This window comes from Gracilinanus agilis, chromosome 4 (assembly GCF_016433145.1).
Source record: "Gracilinanus agilis isolate LMUSP501 chromosome 4, AgileGrace, whole genome shotgun sequence".
NCBI lineage: Eukaryota > Metazoa > Chordata > Mammalia > Didelphimorphia > Didelphidae > Gracilinanus > Gracilinanus agilis.
Window position 1 is genome coordinate 151,575,504 of NC_058133.1, and position 22,259 is coordinate 151,597,762.

The 22,259-nt window shown below is 34.0% G+C and overlaps 1 protein-coding gene across 2 annotated transcripts in view; it reads right to left on the minus strand.

Moving 5' to 3' along the window:
* Positions 1–696: 696 nt before the first annotated feature.
* GGPS1 (geranylgeranyl diphosphate synthase 1) overlaps positions 697–22,259 on the minus strand; it is a 35,235-nt gene continuing 13,672 nt past the window's right edge. Inside the window, exons 2-4 of one of the 2 annotated variants that reach the window (XM_044671625.1) lie at positions 15,957–16,049; positions 7,066–7,136; positions 697–1,964 (exon numbers count right to left, since the gene is read on the minus strand). In XM_044671625.1, coding sequence (XP_044527560.1) covers positions 1,206–1,964; positions 7,066–7,136; positions 15,957–16,023 — 897 coding nt within the window. In that variant the 5' untranslated portion in view covers positions 16,024–16,049 and the 3' untranslated portion in view covers positions 697–1,205. Of the gene's footprint in view, positions 1,965–7,065; positions 7,137–15,956; positions 16,050–22,259 lie in introns of those variants that run through there. The other variant, XM_044671626.1, reaches the window with a different exon arrangement.

The window sequence follows — 22,259 nt, forward strand, 5'->3', positions numbered from 1 at the left end:
CAATAAACTGTTGTTTTAAAATTAAATCAACATGAGAATTTTTAATGGATTAAAGTTGAGTGAATATTTTTTGTAGAAAAAAATTGCCATTTTTCCACTTAATGATTTTTAAGTATATATTCTTTAAATTTAAATATACAATCTCCTTTACTCTTCCTTACTCTTCTTGGGGCTACCGAAAAAAAAAAAAGAGAAACTGAATTCTAAATATAATAGGCAAAACATTTCTGATCTCTTATAAAGAGGTAGATCTTTAGGGGCTCAAGAATAGCTGTAAAGGGCAAAAATATAAAACTTTAGCCTTATTTTTTGCTGTAGTTTAATGTATGTGCTTAAAAAAATACAAAACAAATGACTGACATTTGTTTTTGGTATAAAGCTGATTTGACAATGATGATTAATTAAAAAAAACCCAAATTCCACAAATCATTATTGCAGCCACTAACAAGGCAAGATATGTGTTCAAGCAGAATTTTAAGAAGTACTATTCCCACCTTACCCTATTATTGTGTAGGAAATAAAATCTACTAAAACCTTTGTTTTATAGACTATTTCAGTTTCTAGCTATGTAGTCAACTCTATAGATATTTTTGGAACAAAACCATTTTAAGGCAGGCATATATATATATATATACATATATATATGTATATATATATATATATATAAACAAACATACACACACATGAAGTACAATATCCATCCTGTAGCAGCAAATAATCATGATTTTTTTTATTGGAGATTTCTTTACGATCATCATTACAATGGAAAATTCAAAGTATTTAAAAAATTATTACAGCACTGTGGAAAATAGCAAGATAAAAATCCAATCCAGAGAGGCTGAATTCTTCTTTATTGACAAGAGTGAAACATTCACAGCAATAGTCTTCAGTTCATTCTTGACTACATAAGGCAGAGATTTTTAATTATTCCATATATCACTAATTCAAATCTGGCCACTCAAGACTCATTTAATTTTGTGCCTTGGTGGGCATAAAAAGAAAAAAGACCACAACTGTGTTTTGTAATTACCTCTCTGTGCTTATGACCAACAGGGACTGACAGAACAATACTTTGTTCATGTCATTATTCATCCAATGATTTTTGAAGGCTAGTAGTTTGATTGACATTTTAAATTGGTGACAGGTGAACTAAGTAAAAGCTCTGGCTAAAGTAAGCCACCAAACTAATAATGGTTTTAAAACTATCAATTTTCTTCTTTGAACATCTTACTTAAATGCTTAATTAGAGCTACCAACTCGGGATTTCCACCAAGTGCTTCAATTTGTTTATAGGCTTCAGCTTCAAGCTCCTTAAGTGTATTACGAGTATATTCAAAGGAACCTACATTCTCAAGATAATGTACACAGTATTTTTTAATATCTATGTTTTCTGTCCTCTGTCGCAAGATATTCTGAACCTGAGTGCTTTCAGGTCTAGACCAAATAGCATGAATAGTAGGAAATGAAAATTTGCCCTCAGTTAGATCTTCACAAAAACTTTTGTTCTCACTGTATTCCTTGGAGTGTAGATTAGCATAATCATCCCTAATTTGGAAAAAGAGGCCAAGTGTATTAAGGAGTGGCTTTAAATCTTCTTTGTAGTTGGAGAACAACTGCATGAGACCTACTGCTAATCCAAAAAGTCCACCTGTCTTCTGCAGCACCATAGCTTTATACTCTTCTTCAGTGGGACATGTGTAGTTATCCCTCCAGTAAATATCTAAGCCTTGTCCCTGATGAAGTTCTAGAAGTTGGCGGGTAAAGAGCTTTACTGCATCTGGGTGATTGAGAGTTAAAACTTTCTCTAGTCCAAGGAAATATACATAATTGGCAGAATTGATAACAGATGGAATTCCATATATGCTGTGGGCAACAGGAAAGCCACGGCGTAGTTTTGAGTTGTCTTCAATGTCATCAATGAGTAAACTGGCATTATGTAGCATCTCTGTAACTTCAATGATAATCTATTCAAAGAGAAGAAAGAATGAACTAAATTTTAATATTTCAAAGGCGCAAATAGGTTAACAACTACGTAATATAATGCTCCAACTTTATATTTCTACATTTTACCCACCATCCCAGATTAAAAGTATAGAAAATTTCAAATACTCTGCAATAGATAATATATATCCAGGACTTCACAAGGCCTATTTGTAACTAGACAGAAGTTTCTTTAAAACTCATATTTCTAAATAATATCCAATGATATTTTAGATTCATTTGCATTATTAGATATTCATTAAGTTCACAAATATTTAAGCAAATTTAAAAAATAGCAAACAGTTATATAGCTTACTATGTGCCAGGCAACGTGCTAAGTGCTTTTCAATTATATTTGATCCTCAACACAACCTTGGAGGTAGATGTTATTATTATTCCCACTTTACAGATAAGGAAATTCAGATGAAAAGAGGTTAAGTGACTTGTCCAGGGTTACTTAGCCAGTAAGTTTAAGGCTAGATTTGAATTTAGGTCATCCTGATTCCAGGCCTGGTACTCAATCCACTGGTGCCACAAAACTACCTCTAAATCTGAATCAAGAATGTTATCTTTCAGGTATGAAACCCACCAGGTTATTTACATTAAATTTTAACTTCTGCATTTTGATAATTTATTTTGTAACTAAAACCCAAACTAGATATCACACCAACTCATCATTCAAGGAACATCTTAGTTCTTAGATTCCTGATAGTCTCTTCTGAATGTAATCTCCATTTTCTTCATTTCTTCTATTCCTACTCAAACTGTTCTTAACCCTCACTGACCTCTGGTTTCTCAACCTTTTTTTGCTTTCTCAGTCTGCCATCCATTTTAAAAGTTACACTTGCATTCCTACCTAGTCTTGATTGCTGTCTGCCACTTCAGTAAATCTGACGGATTCCATTCTAGAATCTCTTGCTTTCTTAAAGTTCCAATACTTACACATGCTAATTTGGTTAATATTCACCAATAGATTCTTCTGTTCTTCAGACTGCTGGTGAACAAAGTCACCCTGCCTATGTCTGTTATTCAGTCAGAAACTGTCTAGAATTGTTGTATTTAACTCTGATTTCCTATCACATTCTATTTAGCACTCTTTCAAGTCTTTCCAGCCTTATTGAGTCTCTGTCAGTAGATGACCACAACTTCTACTTTAGAATTACACCGGCCTGGGTTTAGAGTTGAAAGGATATGGTACTATTTTCTCATTTTATAGATGAATAAACAGTACCAGGGAAATTAAAGGACATTCTTATGGCAGCGCAAGTTACCTTGCTGCAAATCTAAGCTTCAAATTCTGATTCTCTGTCTTAAAGACTGTAGTATGAACTCCCTGAATACTTTTCCCCTTTGTTTTTACCCAACCCTTTTCTATTTTTCTCAGAGGAACAGAGTGGATTCTTCAGATGTTCAAGGGAACCTATATTCATGATCATATTTCCCCCTGTCTCCTCTAAGATACAACTCCATTAGAAGTCCCTCTCCCCAGCTCCTTTTCTTCTGCATATATGTGGAGATTAAAATTAATATGCAAAATACTAAATATTATATTGATAAACATTTTATTAATAATAAACTAACAAAAGAGACTAACTAAAGGGTACTAACCAGCTCGCTCCCAGGAACCAAAGAGGAAGAGGGAGGAATTATAGCCAACTATAAAACAATAACTTGACCACGCAAACATGGAGGCGAAAGAGAGATTAAAGGAAATTTTGGGAAAACTAAGGGACTTATGGGGGATGAAGTCCAAGATTCAAAATCTCCATTTATACAATGCGCAGATTTTGGCTATTCTAAAAAACTTCAAAGCCCTTTGACCTTTCTACACTTACAAGCTACTGTCCCTTCACTCTCTTCCCTTTCACTGTCAAACTTCTCAGAAAGAAAGACCATGTCTTTTGTCTCTCCTTTGCACCTCCTTCCTATTTCACAATTTGGATTCTACTTCTCCCATATCATTAAAACTACTCTCAAGGCATCAATGACCTCTAACTGGCTATTCTGACATTTCCCCCTAAGTTTCCAGTATCCTGATTTTTTTTGCAAAATTTGACACTGCTGATTAGCTGCTGCTTCTTGAAGCTCTCTTCTTTGTCTTCTGTGAAAAGGAATACTGCTTTCCTTTGTCCTCTTTATGAACATTCTTTTCCTTAACTGGCTCCTTGTCTCTTTCCACTTAAGGCTGGCATTTCTCTCAAGGCTCTGCCTTCTGTCCACTTTTCTTCTGTCTTTAGACTCATTCCCTTAATATTCTTATTAACTTACAGAGTTTCAGATACCACCTCTACACTATCAAGACTATTGTCTCTACGTATTTAGCTCTTTCCTGAAGTCCAGGTCTTCATTTTTAAGTGCCTACGTGGCATTTCCATTTGTAGATATCTGATTAATACCTCAAGTTCTACATATTCCAAACCAAACTGTTAGTGAGTAAGCCATTTATTAAGTGTCACTACATGCAGTCACTGTGCTAAGTGCTGAGAATACAAAAAAGGAGGCAAAAGATAGTCCCTGCTCTCCAGAAGCTCAATTCATTGCTCAAACCAATTCCTTCTTCTTAACTTTGTTATTTCTATTCATGGTACCCCCATGTCTTCAAGGCACCCAAGCTAGATCCTCATTCTGCTCCAAACAGAATGGATAGAAGGGGTGGCCTGAGGCCATTTTTTTATGGAAATGTGTAAGAAAAGTCCAAAGATTAGATAGGGGAATATGATGAACACAGTTTGAATTAGGACCTAATACAGAAAAAACTTAAGTCATATTGTCATGGAAGCAAACTATAAAACACCTACATAGATGGAAAAAATATAGTTAAGGAAAGGGATCCCAAGCCTGATGAGATATGATAGAACAAAAATGGGGAACTTTGACTATGAAAACATGTTTCAGTATTTTAACTCCCCAAAACAGAATGTTTACTTGAGAAAAATACTTGATTTGCTGTGAATTTAAGGCTTCAGAAAGTCGGAAGGAAAACTGCTCTTCTGGATGGACCTGATCACTAAAACAGAAATTATGGGCACTTGAAGAGAACGGAATGTGACAGAAAAGAAGGGGAAAACCAAACAAGGTTCCATGGCACCTAGATTTAGGAACAAAACTTTCAAAGGCTTCAGAGATGGATCCTACAGGTCAAATTAGTCTGGAAGGATGAGAAATTCTCAAGAATAAAATTCCAAACCTATGCACAAAACCACTTCTGGTAAGGAAGAAAGGAATGCAGTAACTAGAGGGGATTCATATTCTTTAACTCAGACTTGAAAATCATATATAGAAAGAAGACAGAAGCAAGAGCATAAGCTAAAGTATTAAGGGTAACAGAAGAAAAAAATAAAAAAAGAGACATAGTCCTATAAGTAAGATCATTGACAGAAGTATCAGATGGAGTGCTTTCTCTCCTTTGCTCTTGGAGATGGCATAGCTCCACATCTATTATTCTGGAAAAGATGGAGATGTTTCTGTGGTCTAAAAGCTTGATGTGAATCAACAGTGTGATGTGGCAGTTAGAAAAATCCAGGCTACATTGAGAGGGCATTTCTAGGATAATTTCTATAATGAGGGAGTTGATATCCTACTCTCATCAGACCACATCTGGAAATTGTGTTCAGCTCCTGATCCTGCATGGTAAGCAGGTCAAATGGAATGTATGAAGTAGCCATTTAGTATGTAAAATGAAGAGAATCCAAGAAAACAGATGAACCAGATGAAGGAATTGGGGATATTTAACCTAGAGGAGAAAAGACTAAGGGTCTCATGATAATTCTCTTTAATTATCTGAAGGGTTAACTTATAAGAGAGGGATTTTGCTTGGCTGCAAAGAACAGAACTAGAAGCAATAGATGGAAGTTGCAGAATGACAGATTTCAGGTAGAAATAATATTCAAATTACTAACAATTAGAATGTCCAAAATATGCTTCAAGAGGTAACAAGTTCTTTTTCACTAGAAGCCATGACAGAATGGCTGAATAATTTTTTTAGCAACATAATTATAGAAGATATTTTAATTCAGGTCCAAGTTGAACTACATGTCATCTGAGTTGCTTCTTAATTCAGATCCTGCAAATAGTAATGCTTTTGTTTTTTTTCACTCAGCACCTAGTATAATGCTTTATACATACTAGGTATTAAAGTCCTTCATAATCTCTCTATAGTCTGTTTCCAGGTTTATTTCACTTTATTCCTCCTTCTCTCACTGGCTGTACTCCAAACTTGGCACTTCATCTCCCAACTTTGGGCCCTTGCAAAAGTTGTCCCCCAAATGTAGAAAGGATTCCTTTATCACCTTTGCTTCTAAAGACCCCTTGCTTCCTTTAAGGTTCAATATGATGTGTGGTCTCTTATGGAAAACTGTCCTATAGTCGTTACCATTTCTTCCCCAGCAAAATCATGTCTATACAGGTATTCCTACAGTACTTAGCTATTTAACGATGGTATTTTCTCAGCAAAGTTTAAGTTCCTTGAAGGGAGGGATATTACTCTTTATATCTTTGTGTGCCCAGGCCCTAGCACAGGACTCCGTACATAGTAGATGCCGAATAAAAGCTCACTGGATTGTAAAGGTGCAAAAAAAAAAATTCATTAAATTGAAGTGAATGTGACTATTTAAACTTACAACCTGTATAAAAATTCTCATTACTCTAATGTCTTAGAAGTATCTCCTAAAATTCTTTAATACTCATAATCTCATGTTTGTATAGTGCTTGACACCCTTTATTACATTTAATCTTTATAGAACAGAAAGGTTGATCTGTCCAAGGTAATGAGACTAGTCAAGGATTAATCAAGTTCTTCTATTGTCTGGTGATCTTTCCATAAAACAGACGTAGGCAGAGGTAACTAACTTCACACGATCCTCAGATTGACCATTATTCTCTATAGATGATTCAGCTGGCCTAAAGCTGAGTAATGGTGCTAGTAAAATGAAATCTCAGGACCTCCTGAATCTATTAAGCACTGTCTTAGAAGAAACTCTAGAAGCTTAGAAAGACATAGCATTTGAAGCTTAATAAGATCTTTTTAATACCTACATTCTAGTAATTTGAGAAAAATTATTAAAATATTGGGAATTGCATAAATACCTGTGTCTTATCTTCGGGAACTTTCAGCCAGTGATTGAATGCCTGTGAAAGTTTGGTTCTCACTTGTTTACCTGCAATTAAAATAATCTTTTTTTTAGCTATCAACATTTTAACTACTGAAAATCCATAAATGTTTTTGGAAGTTATTTAGTCCAACCCAAATTAAATTGTCTGTCTTATTCCTACATCTGGGAAAGATAATGTCTCAAATGTTTTTTTTTTTTTCAAATCCTTACCTTCTGTCTTGGAGTCAATACTGACTCCAAGGCAGAAGAGTGGTAAGGGTAGGCAATGGGGGTCAAGTGACTTGCCCAGGGTCACACAGTGGGAAGTGTCTGAGGCCAGATTTGAACCTAGGACCTCCCGTCTCTAGGCCTGGCTCTCAATCCACTGAGCTACCCAGCTGCCCCCTCAAATGCTTTTAAGGAAGCACAAGATCCAGTTTTAACTTCACTTCTCTGTCTTGTAAGAATTTTAGTTAGAAAAGACCCCAGACATCATAATATAATTGATCCTGATTCTAAATTTTAAAGATGAGGAAATAGGATGGTGATTTAGGCAAAGTCATATTGCTAATTAATGGCAGTAAGGCCATTACATTTTAATAAATTCTGTCCTTAAGCAAAGTTTAAGTCTAAAATCATTTGTGTTTTATTTCACTTAAATCTAGACTCTCTAGATGTGGATTTCTCGACTTCTACCCTGCCTACTGATTTGCCCACATGGAAAAACCTTCACTTTGAGGCCCTATTGTCTCTGTCTCTTCCTCTTATGTTTTTCTTGGTTGTGATGGACTTCATTATTATTTAATTTATTAGTTATTTTTAACATTCTAAAAATTTTTCTTAGTTCTAAATTCTCTCTCTTATTCACTAGGCAAGCCATATGATATAAATTATATATATGGGAAACATATTTCTATATTAACCATGTTGCAAAAACAAAAGCAAGAAAAATAAATGAAGTGAAAAAAATTATACTTAATTTTGTATCCAGAATTCATTTTTCTCTCTGGAGGTGGACGGCATTTTCCTTCTTTTTTTTCCTTCGAAACTCTTAGCTTTCATCTTAGAATCAATACTATGTATTGGATCCAAGGCAGAAGAGCAGTAAAGGCTAGGCAAGGGGTTAAGTGACTTGCCCAGAGTCTCAGTGCTAGAAAGTGGCTAAGGCCATATTTAAATCTAGGATCTCTCATCTCTAGGCCTGGTTCTCAATTCACTGAGTCACCTCGCTGCCCCATGGACAGCATTTTCAACATGAGTCTTCTGCAATTATCTCGGATCACTACTGATTAGGGTAGTTAAGCCTTACACAGTTGATTATCATTAAAATACTGCAATCTCCTGTTTCTGCTCACTTCCACATTCTGCATTAATTCATATCCGTCTCTCCAGGTTTTTCTGAAACCATCCCACCTATCTTTTCTCATAGCACATTAATATTCTATCAAAATCACATACCATAATTTGTTCAGCTATTCTTCAACTGATAGGCATCTTCCTGATTTCCAGTTTTTTGCCACCATATAAAGAGCTGCTATAAAAACATTTTTGTATATATATAGGCCCTTTTCCTTTTATCTCTTTGGGATATAGACCTAGTAGTGGTGTTACTAGGTCAAAGGGTATGTGCAGTTTTATAGCTGTTTGGTGGTGAAGTTCTAAATTGTTTTTCAAAATGGTTGGAGTTCATGACTTCACTAAGAGTTCATTCATGTTCCAATTTTCCCATATTCTCTCTGGCATTTGTCATTTCCCTTTTCTGTCTTGTTAGCCAATATGATAGATGTGAGGTGGTACTTCAGAGTTATTTTAATTTGCATTTCTCTAATTAATAGTGATTTACAGTCTATTTTCATGACTATAGTTAGCTTTGCTTTCTTCTTCTGGAGACTACCTGTCCATATTCTTTGACCATTTATGAACTGGGGAATGGCTCTTATTTTTACAAATTTGACTCAGTTTCCTATATAGTTGAGAAATGATGAAGCCCTACAGCCTTATTTGGTGTGGTTAAATTTCTTGATTGGCTTCTGGGGACCAGCCCCATTTCAGGAAGTACTCAAGCCATGTTTCACTTTACTCAAGTGAATTCTCTCTTTCTTCTTAGCTGCCACATTGATCTCATAGATTCTAGTCTCCCTTTTTTATTCAAAGATACCTGTCCTTTCCTCCCATAAGAATGTAAACTCCTTGAGAGCAGAGATTGTCTCATTTGTCTTTATTTATTTATTTTCTCTTAGGGCCACAATGGAGAAATACATATGTCTGGTTGAATGGGACAGTGGTTTTCCTTAAAAAATTGTTAAATGTAAAACCCAGTGGAATTGTGTGTCAACTAAGGGGGTTTAGGAGAGTTTGGGAGAGAGGGAAAGAACATGAAACATGTAACTAGGGGAAAATATTCAAAATAAAAATTAAAAAAATTATTGTTAATCATGAATTATTTTCTTAGTGATTTATGATGATTCATGATATAGTAAATTTGGAATAAAAGAATAAGATTCAAATCATGCCACTTACTGACATTTTTTGGTAAATATTTTTAATGTTATATATATATATATATATATATATATAGTATTTATAAAATATGTATGCATTATACATCATCAGAATTTATCCCTTTCCCTTCCCGTTCCCTCTCAGAGTCATCTCATATAACAAAAACTATATTTTGACAGGAAAAAAAAGAACAAAACTCTGCTATCTGAATAGTAGAGCAAAAAAGTCTGAAAACATATGCAGTATATCATACCAAAGACCTCCCACATCTTCAAAAGAGTAAAATGGGAATATCTTTTGATATATCTTCTTTGAGGCCATGTTTATTATCTGTAATTTTGCACATTTACTTTTATTATTTTTTTGGTTGGTTTTTCTTTCCATTTACATTGATGTAGTCATTATGCATGGTTTTTTATTTTTATTTTTTAAAAACCCTTACCTTCCATCTTAGAATCAATACCATGTATTGATTCCAAGGCAGAAGAGTGGTAAGGGTGGGCAATGGGGATTAAGTGAGTTGTCCAGGGTCACACAGCTGGGAAGTGTCTAAGGCCAGATTTGAACCTAGGACCTCCCATCTCTAGGTCTGGCTCTCAATCAACTGAGTCACTTAAGCAGCCCCATTTGTTTTTTAATTTTTAGCTCTACTTATTTTACAATGCATCAGTTTACTGAGATATTTTCATGCTTCTCTCTATTCATTGCATTCATCATTTTTTATAGCACAGTACTTACTATTCCATTCCATTCACATATCATAATTTATTTAGCCATTCTCCAGCTGATTGATAAGTACTTTGTATATAATTTTTTTCTACCACAAAAAAGTGCCACTACAAATATTTTGGTGAATATAAGGACCTTCTTACCAATGACTACCTTTGGAGATTGGTCTTCAAAAATTCTACACATTTTGTAGTTATTTGGATTGGGATTTCTTTATTGTTACTGCTTAGATTTTGCTATTATACTGATGTGCTGCTGATTTTTGTGAGTTTATTTTGTGGGTCTGTGACTTCCCTAAAGCTATTGTCTCAAATAATATCTTTGCTGATTCTGTAATACTTTCTAAGTAAATCATTATGCCATCAGTAAATAGGGCTAATTTTATCTCCCCTTTGTCAGTCTTCACATCTTTAATGTCTTTCTCCTTAATTACTGTTAGCATTTCCAGAACTATATCAAATAATTGTGTGTGTGTGTGTGTGTGTGTGTGTGTGTGTGTGTGTGTGTGTGTGTAATAGGTATCTTTGCTTTACTTCTATAGTTATTGGGAAAGGTTCTAATGTATCCTTCATTGCATATGACACCTGCCTTTTGGTTTTGAGAAAGGTACTTTTCACATTAAAAAAAAAGAGATCTCCCTTTGCCAATACTTTTTAGTGTTTTCATCAGCATAAATGAGTGTTCTTCTTTGTCAAAGATAGCTTTTTACATCTTGAGATAATCATATGGTTTTAAATATTTTTACTCTTAATATGATTAATTATATTGTTTTCCTAAGTCAAACCATTCCTGAATTCTTGGCAGAAATCAAACTTGGCCATAATGAATGATTTCTAACATGAACTATTGTAGTATGTTTGACAGGATTTTATTTCAATTTTTTGAATTAATATCCATTAGTGACATTGGCCTGCTGGGTTTCCAGTTTGGCTATTTCTCTTCAAAATTTCGATATCTCCTCTTTTGTACTTAATTTTAGGTTTTATTTGGATTGTTAAGTTTTGAAAACACAATTCTATTTATTAAATCTTTTTTCTATTTTGTTCTGTATATTTTTAGAAACATAATTTTTCCACTGAGGTCTGCTTTAGCTGATTCCATAAACCTTGATAAGTTGTTTCATCTGGATAATTTTTGTTTATATGATTCCCTTTACATAATTTTTTAAATAATTCTGAGTCCCTTATTTAGTATTTCACTATTAAATCTCCCTTTGGTTCTGCTTATTTTGTTTGTGCTTGATGAATTGATAACTATTTTTTATTATATTATGATTTCTAAAAGATATATTTAATATTTTTTCTGCCTTTGTATATTTATTTAAAATATTGCTAATATATGCCCTGCTACATGATCAATTTTTATAAAAGTTTAATGTATTATTATAGAGAAATATGCATATTCTTTATCAGTCCCATTTAAAAGACGCTTTGAGTTGTTTCCCCAACATTATGTTCAACTTTTTATTTTCCCTTCTGTTTATCTTTATGTTCCACTTCTAACTTTTACAAGTTATTGGTGTCTAATCTTTCTTACAGCAAATTTTATCAGGAATCAGTATTTATTCTAATGTTCTAAGTCTTTGTTTTTTCCTCTCCTCTACTATTTCCATAGCAAAATTCTGTTTTAACTCTAAGATCTTAATGAAAGTAGATAATATAGTAAGAAATAAAAAAGGCAACAAAAAAATTGTTTAAATTGTTTAGGAATAAAAACTACTCATGGCTCTTCAAGAGTTATTAAATATTCTAAGGATGTACTCTGAAAATGTCTGCTCTGAAAGAAGTTCTGCTGTATGCATTTCATAAATTTGATTTTCTGTAATCCTTCTCTCATTCTTTCCCTCCTTTCTATTCTGCTACATACTATTTCACACTCAGCTTTTCTTTCCTTAATATGCTGTAAAAGGTTTTATAAAAGGATTCTGCAAAGCTTTAAGCACTCACTATATAAATTACTATATAAATTAAGTATTATATAAACTATTGTTATTAGACTTCTTATTTCTAGTCTTTCCCCTTCCTACTCCATCTTTCACACTGTTGCCTGCATAATCTTCTAATTGTACCATCTCTACTACATTTTCTACTAAAAAGGCTTGAGTGGCTCCCCACTGCTGAGAAATGATATGTAAACTCCTGATAATGGCTCTCCATAGTCCATATCTGACCATTTTTTCTTTAGCCTTAAAGTAATTTCATCAATCCCTTTCTGGGAAATCGGGTCTACTTTTAAAAAAACTACATATTTTACTAAACTCTCCCATTATTTCCTTTACTTAGGGATTTGAGAATGTAGAAGTCCTCCCTGCTGAAGTAATTTAGAAACTCCCACAAGTCTTGAAGCTATAATTTTTCTAATATATGCTACTGTTTTTATCCCCCTCCACCTTAGCTAGGATCTTGCCCTTTTGATTATACAGTATTTCATTAGTCATGTGATCTTTTTATGATCTCTTCCTCCAGATTACTATTCCCCATACTTTCAACTTAAAAAACTATCCTATAAAGAATATCCTTTTCAGTAAGTGCTTACTTCCTAATTTGCCCTTCCTCTTTTTTTCTATTCTCCATTCCTGTTTTATTAGCATTTCTGGACCCAGAGGATACTATTTTATAGAAAATAACCCTAATACTAAACTGCTGAATATAAAAACCATTCTGGAAATCTCAAATCATCAAACTATTTCTCATCTCTTTCAATTATGTAGAAATGGAAATGCTTAGGAAATGGGAGTGTTGAGATTAGTAGTGTTCTGCAGACATTTTGCATCTTTCAATCTTTGTTTTTGAAAAATTTTAAGAAATGAATTTTCCTTTAATTATGAATAGGTTCATAATGGAAACCATTGGAATAGATGTAGATGATTATATCCTTTAATTAAACTACTTCATTTTCTAAGAGAAAAAAATGAAGGCTAAAGTTTAAATGATTTCTCCAGCTAGTTATAGTACACAAGAAAGGGCCAAGGATAGACTTTAGAGAATACTCAAACTTATAAGGCAGAAAAAAGGAGATCAATGTGGAATAGGAGGGGGAAGACCTCAGTAGCAATTTTAGTTTAGACACTATTAGTGTGAACTCTCTGGTCTTCAGGGCTTATACTAGGACTAAGGCTTATATCTAGTCTACTATTCTATGAATCTAAAAGACTGGATGACCATGAAAGAAAGAGAATTACTAAAGTCAATGTGGTAATAAGGAAACCAAGGTTTTTAATACAGAGTATGTGATGTATGGTGAAGTAAGAAGTGGGACAAAAATGGATTTTAAGATAGGTGTTGTCAAGAAGGTATCAGAGACCTAATCAAAAGATTTGTACAAAAGATATCAGCAACCAGTAGTAAATAAGGAACTTTCCTTCAGAATATTCTGTCTGCCTTTCTATTAAGATAGAAACTTGCCTCAGCTTGAAAGTCTCAGGACTTACAGAAAATAAGTGGAATCAGTGAGAATGAGAAAACAGTAGTTGCTGGCACATGAAAAAAGATAAGATTATCTGTCATGGTGAATAGTTAATTAATGTATAGAGCAATTTCAATTGACATAGTTGAAGGAAAAGTCCACAATGATGAAATAATGGATATTCTGAATTAGTGGAGGTGGTGTGTGTGTGTGTGTGTGTGTGTGTGTGTGTAGGTATTTATATGGCCAGCAGGTAGGTTAAAAACTTAATAAGTCAAGCGTAAAATTTGGTTTTTAAAGTAGAATTTCAGTGATCTTAAGAATTTTCTCAGGAATAGCATCAGACATTTTGAGCAAAAATGATACATCTAATAGGATATTAAATTTACATATAGAAAGGACATTAGATGTTATCTAGTCCAAACTGAATCCCAGAAAGGTTAAATAATTTGTCAAAGTCCTAGTAAATGACTAAGACAGAATATGAACTCATGTTCTCAGACTCTGAATCTCATGCTCTTTCCACTGAACAATTCTACTTTCTTTCATGTGTTTTATTTATTTTTATTCTATATTTTTTGTAATTAACTTATAAAAATATTTAAATATATGTGTGTATATATATATATAGTAATCTCACTATAATGTCAAATTTTTCTTCTCTGTCCATCCTTAAATAAATCTCCCTCTGCCCCTGTCTGATAAAAACAAAACAAAGCAAAAAAAAAAAAAAACAACTCAAAACTTAATAAGTCTATTAAACAATTTCCTCAGTTTTTAGACAGACTTAAGGCATTTTTGAAGGAGACCTAACTCTTTGGTTATTTGTTTTCCTCTACTGTTTGTTATTAGAATAATCCTTATGTATGTCTTGAATGTTATAAATGAATTCCAAAATATTGGCTAGTTTCTGTTTTTTTGTGATGAGGAGGGAAAGCAATTACTTTGTACCTATTCTTTTTAGTGTTATTAAAATTATGAATGTTGTATTTCATCAGAAGTTTTTTCTGTATCCATTGATGTAACAAAAATTATTTTTTAATATTATCCTTACCTACTTTTAAAATTAACACTATTATTTATTTCACTATTTGCTGATGTTCTCTCCATCTTTCTCTAGAACTGATTCCTTTCTACTCATTGTGGCCATTCTTTCTTCTTCTCCTTCTTCTTCTCTTTCTTCTTTTTTTTTTTTTAAACCCTTACCTTTCATCTTAGAATCAATACTGTGTACTGGTTCTAAGAAGAGTTTTAAGAGCTAAGCAATGGGGATGATTAAGTGACTTGCCCAGGGTCACATAGCTAGGAAGTGTCTGAGGCCATATTTGAACTCAGGACCTACCATCTCTAGGCCTGGCTCTCAATCCACTGAGCCACCTAGGTGCTCCTTGGGGGTTCTTTCAAAACACAATCCTGTACACCCAAATTGGTTACAAAAATTATAAAGTATATGTAACTTTAAAGCCAAATATCTTTCCAAAGATCTCTCTCTAGCAAGATATAGGTTTTTTCATTTTGTTTTGTTTTTTTGCAAAGAAGGATGAGGGACTGGGGAAGGGAATACTTGTTGATTAAGAAGGGCATAAATCTAAGGGGACAATGAAAGGGAAAAAAAATACTAGAATCTAAGGAAGTGCGTACCTTGGATTGCCTCTTAGAAAAAATGGAAGAAGTATAATTCAAAGTGTGTTTTATATTGCTTCTTAAAAAGTTGGGGAAAGACTAAACAAACTGTGGTAGAACATTTTTGAGCCATTAAAATCGATGAGACTATTTCAAAGAATCTTGGATAGTATGAACTGATGCAGAGTGAAATGAGCAGAACCAGAACAATTTATACAAAGACAGCAACACTGTCAAGAAAAATATTTTTGAAAAATTTAAGAACTCTAAGCAATGCAATGACCAACTATATCTCCAGAGATCAATGAGGAAGCATGTTACTCAACCCCTGACAAGGAGGTGATGTATAAAAAGGGCAAAAAAGAACATAGAATTTAGTACATGATCACTCTGTGGATTTTTTTCACTTAACTCAATTTACTTATTTTACAAGGGTTTTTCTTCTCCCTCTCTTTTTCCTGGTTTCTAATTGGGAAAAGGGAGAAAGTAAAGAGTTAAAAGGAATGAGGCTAGTAATAATGATGTTAAAAAAAAAAAAAGACCACTGAAATATTTTTAAAACGCACAAAGGAGAACACAAGAAAATTCAGAAGAAAGCTTTACTATGTGTTGTGACAGAATAATTACCTGGTAATTGAAGTAAGTATCTGTAGGGTTCTAAAAGAATTCTTTCAGATGTTTTCTGAACTTCCATAATTTGTAAAATTCAAAAAAGTTGATCTGTTAAAAGAAAAAAAAACAAAACTTATTTATTTGAACTGTGGTAATGACTTTATTCCCCAAATTATCTTTTTAATCTAACTCTGGAAAGACAAACAAAAATCAAATGACTCTGTATCCTTATAAAAGGATAGCATTGGTCTCCGGTGATGGCGAACCTTTTAGAGACAGAGTGCCAGGACCTGCCACAATCCCAACCTCCAGACTTTGTGCTGTGCCTCTCCCTCCCACTGCATGGTATTCCCCCACCCCCCTTTATCCCACACAGGGGAGGGAGGATGTCCTCAGCAATTATAGAGAGGGGGAAGGGAGTGGCCTAAATGCTCTGCTCCCCTCCAGCTCTGCAGCCTGTGAGTCATCCACTTTACTCCCTGTGCACTCCCACTGGGAAGCTGGGCAGAGAGGTGGGAGATGGGAAAACATGTCATCAGGCACAGTGGAGAGGGGAAGGGGAGCAGCTCTGCCTGAGTCCCTCTGCCTTTCTAGTAATGAACTCTTGGGGGTGGGTGGGATGTAGGATGGCGATTGTATGCCCACAGAGAGCTCTCTGCATGCCATCTTTGGCACCTGTGCTATTGGTTCACCATTACTAGTCTAGACGGCCTTCTTCTCTCCTACTATACAGTGGATATTTAAGAAATATTTGATTGATGAAAAGACAGTTTATGTGGAAAAAAACAAATAACCACAGAAAGCAAGAACTAGGGAAGAAAAACTGATAAGAGAAATAGTTTTCAAAATATCCTAAAAAGTAATAATTATCAAAACTATCCAGTGCTAATTAAAAACAGATGAAAAGAACCCAATAGGGGATCCAGAAATAGAAATATACACAAGAAATTAGTGTTTGGCACACTCAAGAGTAAAAAATTGGGGAAAGAAATGATTATTCAATAAAATTATTGGAGAAACTCTATAGCAATGTTCTCCAACTCTTTATAATCTCACCTAACAGCAAAAAATAAAATAAATTCTAAAAGCATAACAAATATTTTTAAAATTAAAGAAAAAGTAATATATTTTTCAGTTGTGCAGAACATTTTATTTGAAATTGTTTTTTTAATTTTGAATATTTTCTTCTTAGTTACATATTTCATGTTCTTTCCCTCTCCCCCAATCTCCCCTAACCCCCCTTAGCCGACTGTGCAGAACGTTTTTAATTAAACAAACAGAATTATTGGAAGATAAATATTTTATTTACTTTTCTTGGTCCAGACATGATTTATTTGTGTGATATGAAAACTCTCCAAGCAGCTGATACACATCTTCAGATGGGTAACAATTCTCCAACTTAGACAAAAGTCTTAGCTAGAGGTTAAGTGACTCATGTTTTCCTGATCCCAAATTTAGTCAGTGTCAGAGATAGGACTTGAATTTAGGTCTTCCTATCTCCAAGGCTGGGCCATTATCTGTGACAACAAGCCACAAAAACTCTGTGAATTTGACTGTACAGAAACAAAAAAATTTTTCTAGTATGAAAACTATGGAAGCCAAAATAAAGAGAATATATTAGAAAAAAAATCTTTGTGGCAAATAAAAGTTGATAAAAATTTGACATCTGGACTCTATTAGAAACACATATATTTATACTTCTCAGTGGGAAAATGTCCATGGATATCAGATGATGTTCAAAGATTACTTGAAAATTATTTTAACTCCCTAAACTTCACAGAATTACTAGTTAAAGAAAAATTTGAGATAACTATAAGTCTATAAAATTTGCAACCACTCCCATGATAAAAATCATTCACGTTGCAAAAAATGGACAAAAATAGTTGATAAAACTGTAAATTAGTTAACTTTTTTGAGCAGCTCAGCAATATAAGAGTTTCAAAATTAATCATATCTTTAGGCATAATGATCTAATGAAATATGGATTTATGGAAAAACATCTGTACTTGCTTCTTTATAATAATGAAAAACTGGATGAAATTTTCATGACCAAAAATTTTGAGACATCTAAAAGAATTGTGGTATATCAATGTAGGTACTCATACAAAAAATATAGAAACATATAAAGTGATGCAGAATAAGGAAAACAATTAGAACAAGGAATATATAAAAATAGAGCAACAAAACTAACATGAAAAAGAAATTAGAAAAAGGGCATTAGAATAAGTTTCTTTTTTTTTTTTAAGGTTCTAATTTTCTCTTTATTAACATTTAAGTAGTTCAAATTTTATTTGGAACCTTTATATCTCATCTCATTTTGTTTCACTCTTCATATTTGCTGACTGTTATTAAGTTCATAATTAAAAAAATCTTAATGACTTAATGAGAAAAACAATAAAAAGGCAGATAAAAAGTAAAGGTGGATAGGAGAAATTCAGTCCAAGAATATGATTAATGTTACAATGAAGTATATAGACACTTAAAATTACTCTTATAATGGAACAAGCAGAAAAGAAGGTATAATACCAGAACTTTCCCTGAACTAATGAAAATTAAATTTCTCAAAAAAAAGTATAAGATCTAATATTTGTCATACAGCAGATTTTTTTTATTACATTGAAAGAAAACCTGAAGTTACATCTCTTAACTCACATTTAAATGATCTTGAGACAACTAAGTGGTACGGTGGGAAAAAAGTGCTGGATCTGGATCAGGAAGACCTGAGTTAAAATCCAGACACACAGACATTTATTCTAGCTGTGTGATCTTGACTAGGCCATTTATCTTCTGCCTCAGTTTCCACAACTGCAAAATAGTGGTAATAACAGTTTCTATGAGAGGATTAAATAAGATATTTATAATGCTTTTAGGTCAGTGCCTAGTCTATGGCACCTTTGGTACTATCTAAGTGCTTATTCTCTTCCCCTTAGACCTTGGGCTCTGATTTGTCTCCATCCCTGGACATATCACCAAAAGTCTGCTGGAATCACTACCTGAATATCCCATAGGTATCCCAACCTTAACATAAAAAGATGGAACTTTTCTTTCCCTCTAAACCTAGTGCTCCTCAAACTTCCCTATTTGTGATGAGGGTACTCACCATTCTTCCAATCATCAATGTTCATAGCCTCAATCATCTTTGACTCTATTCTTACTCATATCTTGCACACCATCCCCAACTGAGAAGTTGCTAAATTTTGCTTCCACAACACCCTTCACTTGTCTCCTTCTTTCTACTCATATGACAACCATCCTAGGTTAAAATTTTATCACCTCTTACTTGGCCTAGCCTCTGAACTGGTCTCCCTACTTCCATAAGTGCAAGTGGCATTCATACTGCTTATTTTCCTTCATTCTGCTACAGAAATAGTTCATGGATTAGAGCAAAATCATTTATAAATAATGTTTTCATTATTGAAGGACAAAAGTTTGAAGTTCAAAAATAATCAACCTCTATCATAGTTCCATCTGTAAATGATGCTATCTAATTATATTATTCTCATGACCAGTCAGGCACTTTCTAGGAAGGCAAAATCTTTGGCTACTGGAGGGAACATGATCATAAAGCTAAAATTTAAAGAAACTGATGAAAAGGAATAACCAAGAATAGAGACTGTCTGTGGCTTAATTTGACTCAATAAAAGAAATAACATGTGGGCCAGATATGAAAAAGAGCAACAAACTGACAACTCTTTATATAGTCTATGGCAAGCTTCTCAATTGACAAAACAATCATATATAAAGATGCAAGTATGGCTTCAAAAATACTCATTTTATGCAACTGTTATCATAATGTACCCTAGACTTTGGGACGGCAGCCATCAGCCTCTAGGTGGTATTCTCTTATTAATTCCTAGAAACAAATAAATAAATAAAATTGAGGGGCAGAACAGTAATAATTAAGGTACTGAAGATTTAATGGAGGAAATAACATTTCAACTGAGCCTTGAAGACAAAGATTATGAGATAAAGATAGGGAAGAGTTAAATCTGGGTATGGGAAACCACCTGCATAAATTTAGAAGCAAAAGGTGGAATTTTGAGTTTGGTAAACTGCTAAATGTCTAGTTTTTGACAGGGAATAGTATGAAATAAAGCCAGAAAGGTGCCTTAACTGCCAAGCTGAGGAGTATATTTTCTAAGCTCCTATATATGTCTGTATAAAGGCAATAGGGAGACATTGAAGGTTTTTCAGGCAAGACAGTGACATGGCCATATCTGTGGCTCAGGAAAATTATTTTGGCCGCCACATAAAAGAGGACTGACTGTATATACATGGTAAAGACTAGAAACAAAGAGACAATTAAATCAATAAAGGTGTGAGACAATGAAAGCCTGAACAAATGAAGGTGGTGACTGTGCATGAAGAGAACAATGATAATATAGAGGTAGAACTCAAAGGATTTAGCCAACACATGACTATGAAAGATGAAGAAAAGGATAGAGTTAGGGATGACTCTGAGGATCAAAGCTAGGAGCCTGGGAGGATGGTATGGTATCTAAGTTTGGAAGGGAGGGACTTATTGGGTGGAGTAGGGCAATTCCATTTCAGACATTGAATCTGGGATATCAAGCAGCTGAAAATATGGGCCTAGAATTCAAAAGAGGAACTGAAAGATAAAATTAGCGGTTGATTTAGCCTTTAGACATTTATTAATTGCCTAATATATGCAATGAACTGTGATTGGTACTGGGGATACAGAGACACAAAAAAATAAACAGTCTCTGAATTCTATTAGAAGGAAACAAAACACATCCATCCCCATACACAAACGCACCCATCCATGCACCCCTACACACTCATATAGACACACTATATACATGTATCAATTTATATCTAAAAAAATGCATTCTATGTATGTACAACACAAACTATTAAGTTTGGAGGGGGTGGAGATCAGGAAAGATCTCATGTAGATATGGTACATGAGCTGAGTTTTGAAGGGGGAGGAATTCTAGGGAGAGTAGATGTGATAAGGGAATGTCATGTGTGGGCAATAGTACATTCTAGACATTCTCAAATAAGTCTAGTTTGGTTAGAATATAGAGTAAACAGAGGGCAGTAATTTAAAATAAGCCTGGAAAAAGAGGCTTGGGTCAGACTGTGAAGATTCTAAATGTCAGAGGGGCTGGTTTGCTTTTAAGAAGGACAAAAAAAGCAGATAGTTGAAGTCCGCCATCATTACTCTGTCTTGCTTCTATGACAGCCTTTTGAGGTGATCCCCAGATGCCTTGGGTGTTGATAGTGTATTCTCATCATGACATTACTTCTGTTTTCACTTCTTTGATTTTCATTCAAATATTATACCCATAAATATATGTTCTGAGGCTTGTAGCTTTTTACACAAATGAGTTAACTTACTCATATACAATGCTACCTTGGCATACATACTTATTCTTTTTGAAAAAGGTAAAATCCTATTACTGTCATACTCAAGTATACATTCATAAATGTCAGCTATCATATTTATCTTCTTTAGGCTATGCCCCACTACATGAGCTAATGGGAATGAACTGCCTATTTCAATCACCTAGTCTGTAAACACAATCAGATTCAGGGAAAACGTCAAGGGAAACCAGATTGAGAGCTTCCATTTTGGCCTTTTCTAACAATAAATCATGAACTCTGAAGTTGGGATCACCAATATCACAATAAGGGATAGGATGGCTATGGTCAAGAAAAGGCTCAAATTTTTTCTTATTTCTCTAGTTGGTCTTTGAGGTTCTCTTTTGTAGCTTTGACAGCTTATAGAGGGATGATTAAGACCTGAATTAATTGATCAAAAAAGCATTTACATGGTAGGCACTCTGCTAAAGAAAGGCAAAAACTACAAAAATAGTTCTTGCTCTCCAGGGCTTTACTTACCATGGGGGAGACAATGTGAAAATAAAGACGAAGTACCTATATGACACAGATTAGAAGGAAGGTATCCTTAGAGAGGAAAGCTCTACTGGCTAGGGCAAATGGGAAGGCCTCTGGTTGAAGGTGACATTTGAACTGAGTGTAGAGAAATGCCAGAGAAAATAGGAGGATAGAAAGGAGAACAATCCATGAGAGTGAGTTAGCCAGTACTAAGATATATAGTATAAGCAATGTAATGTCATATGCAAGAAGCAGCAAGTAATAAAATATGAGAAGACTGGAAAAAATAGAATTGGGCTAGGATGCAAAGTAGCTTAAATGCCAAAGAGAAATTGTATTTGATTCTGGGGTAATAGATGGAGATGCTGGTGCTTATGAAAGGAGGAGTGGGGGAGATTTAAGCTTACAGTTTAGGAAAATCACTTTGATAGGTGAATGGAGGATGGACTGGAGTGA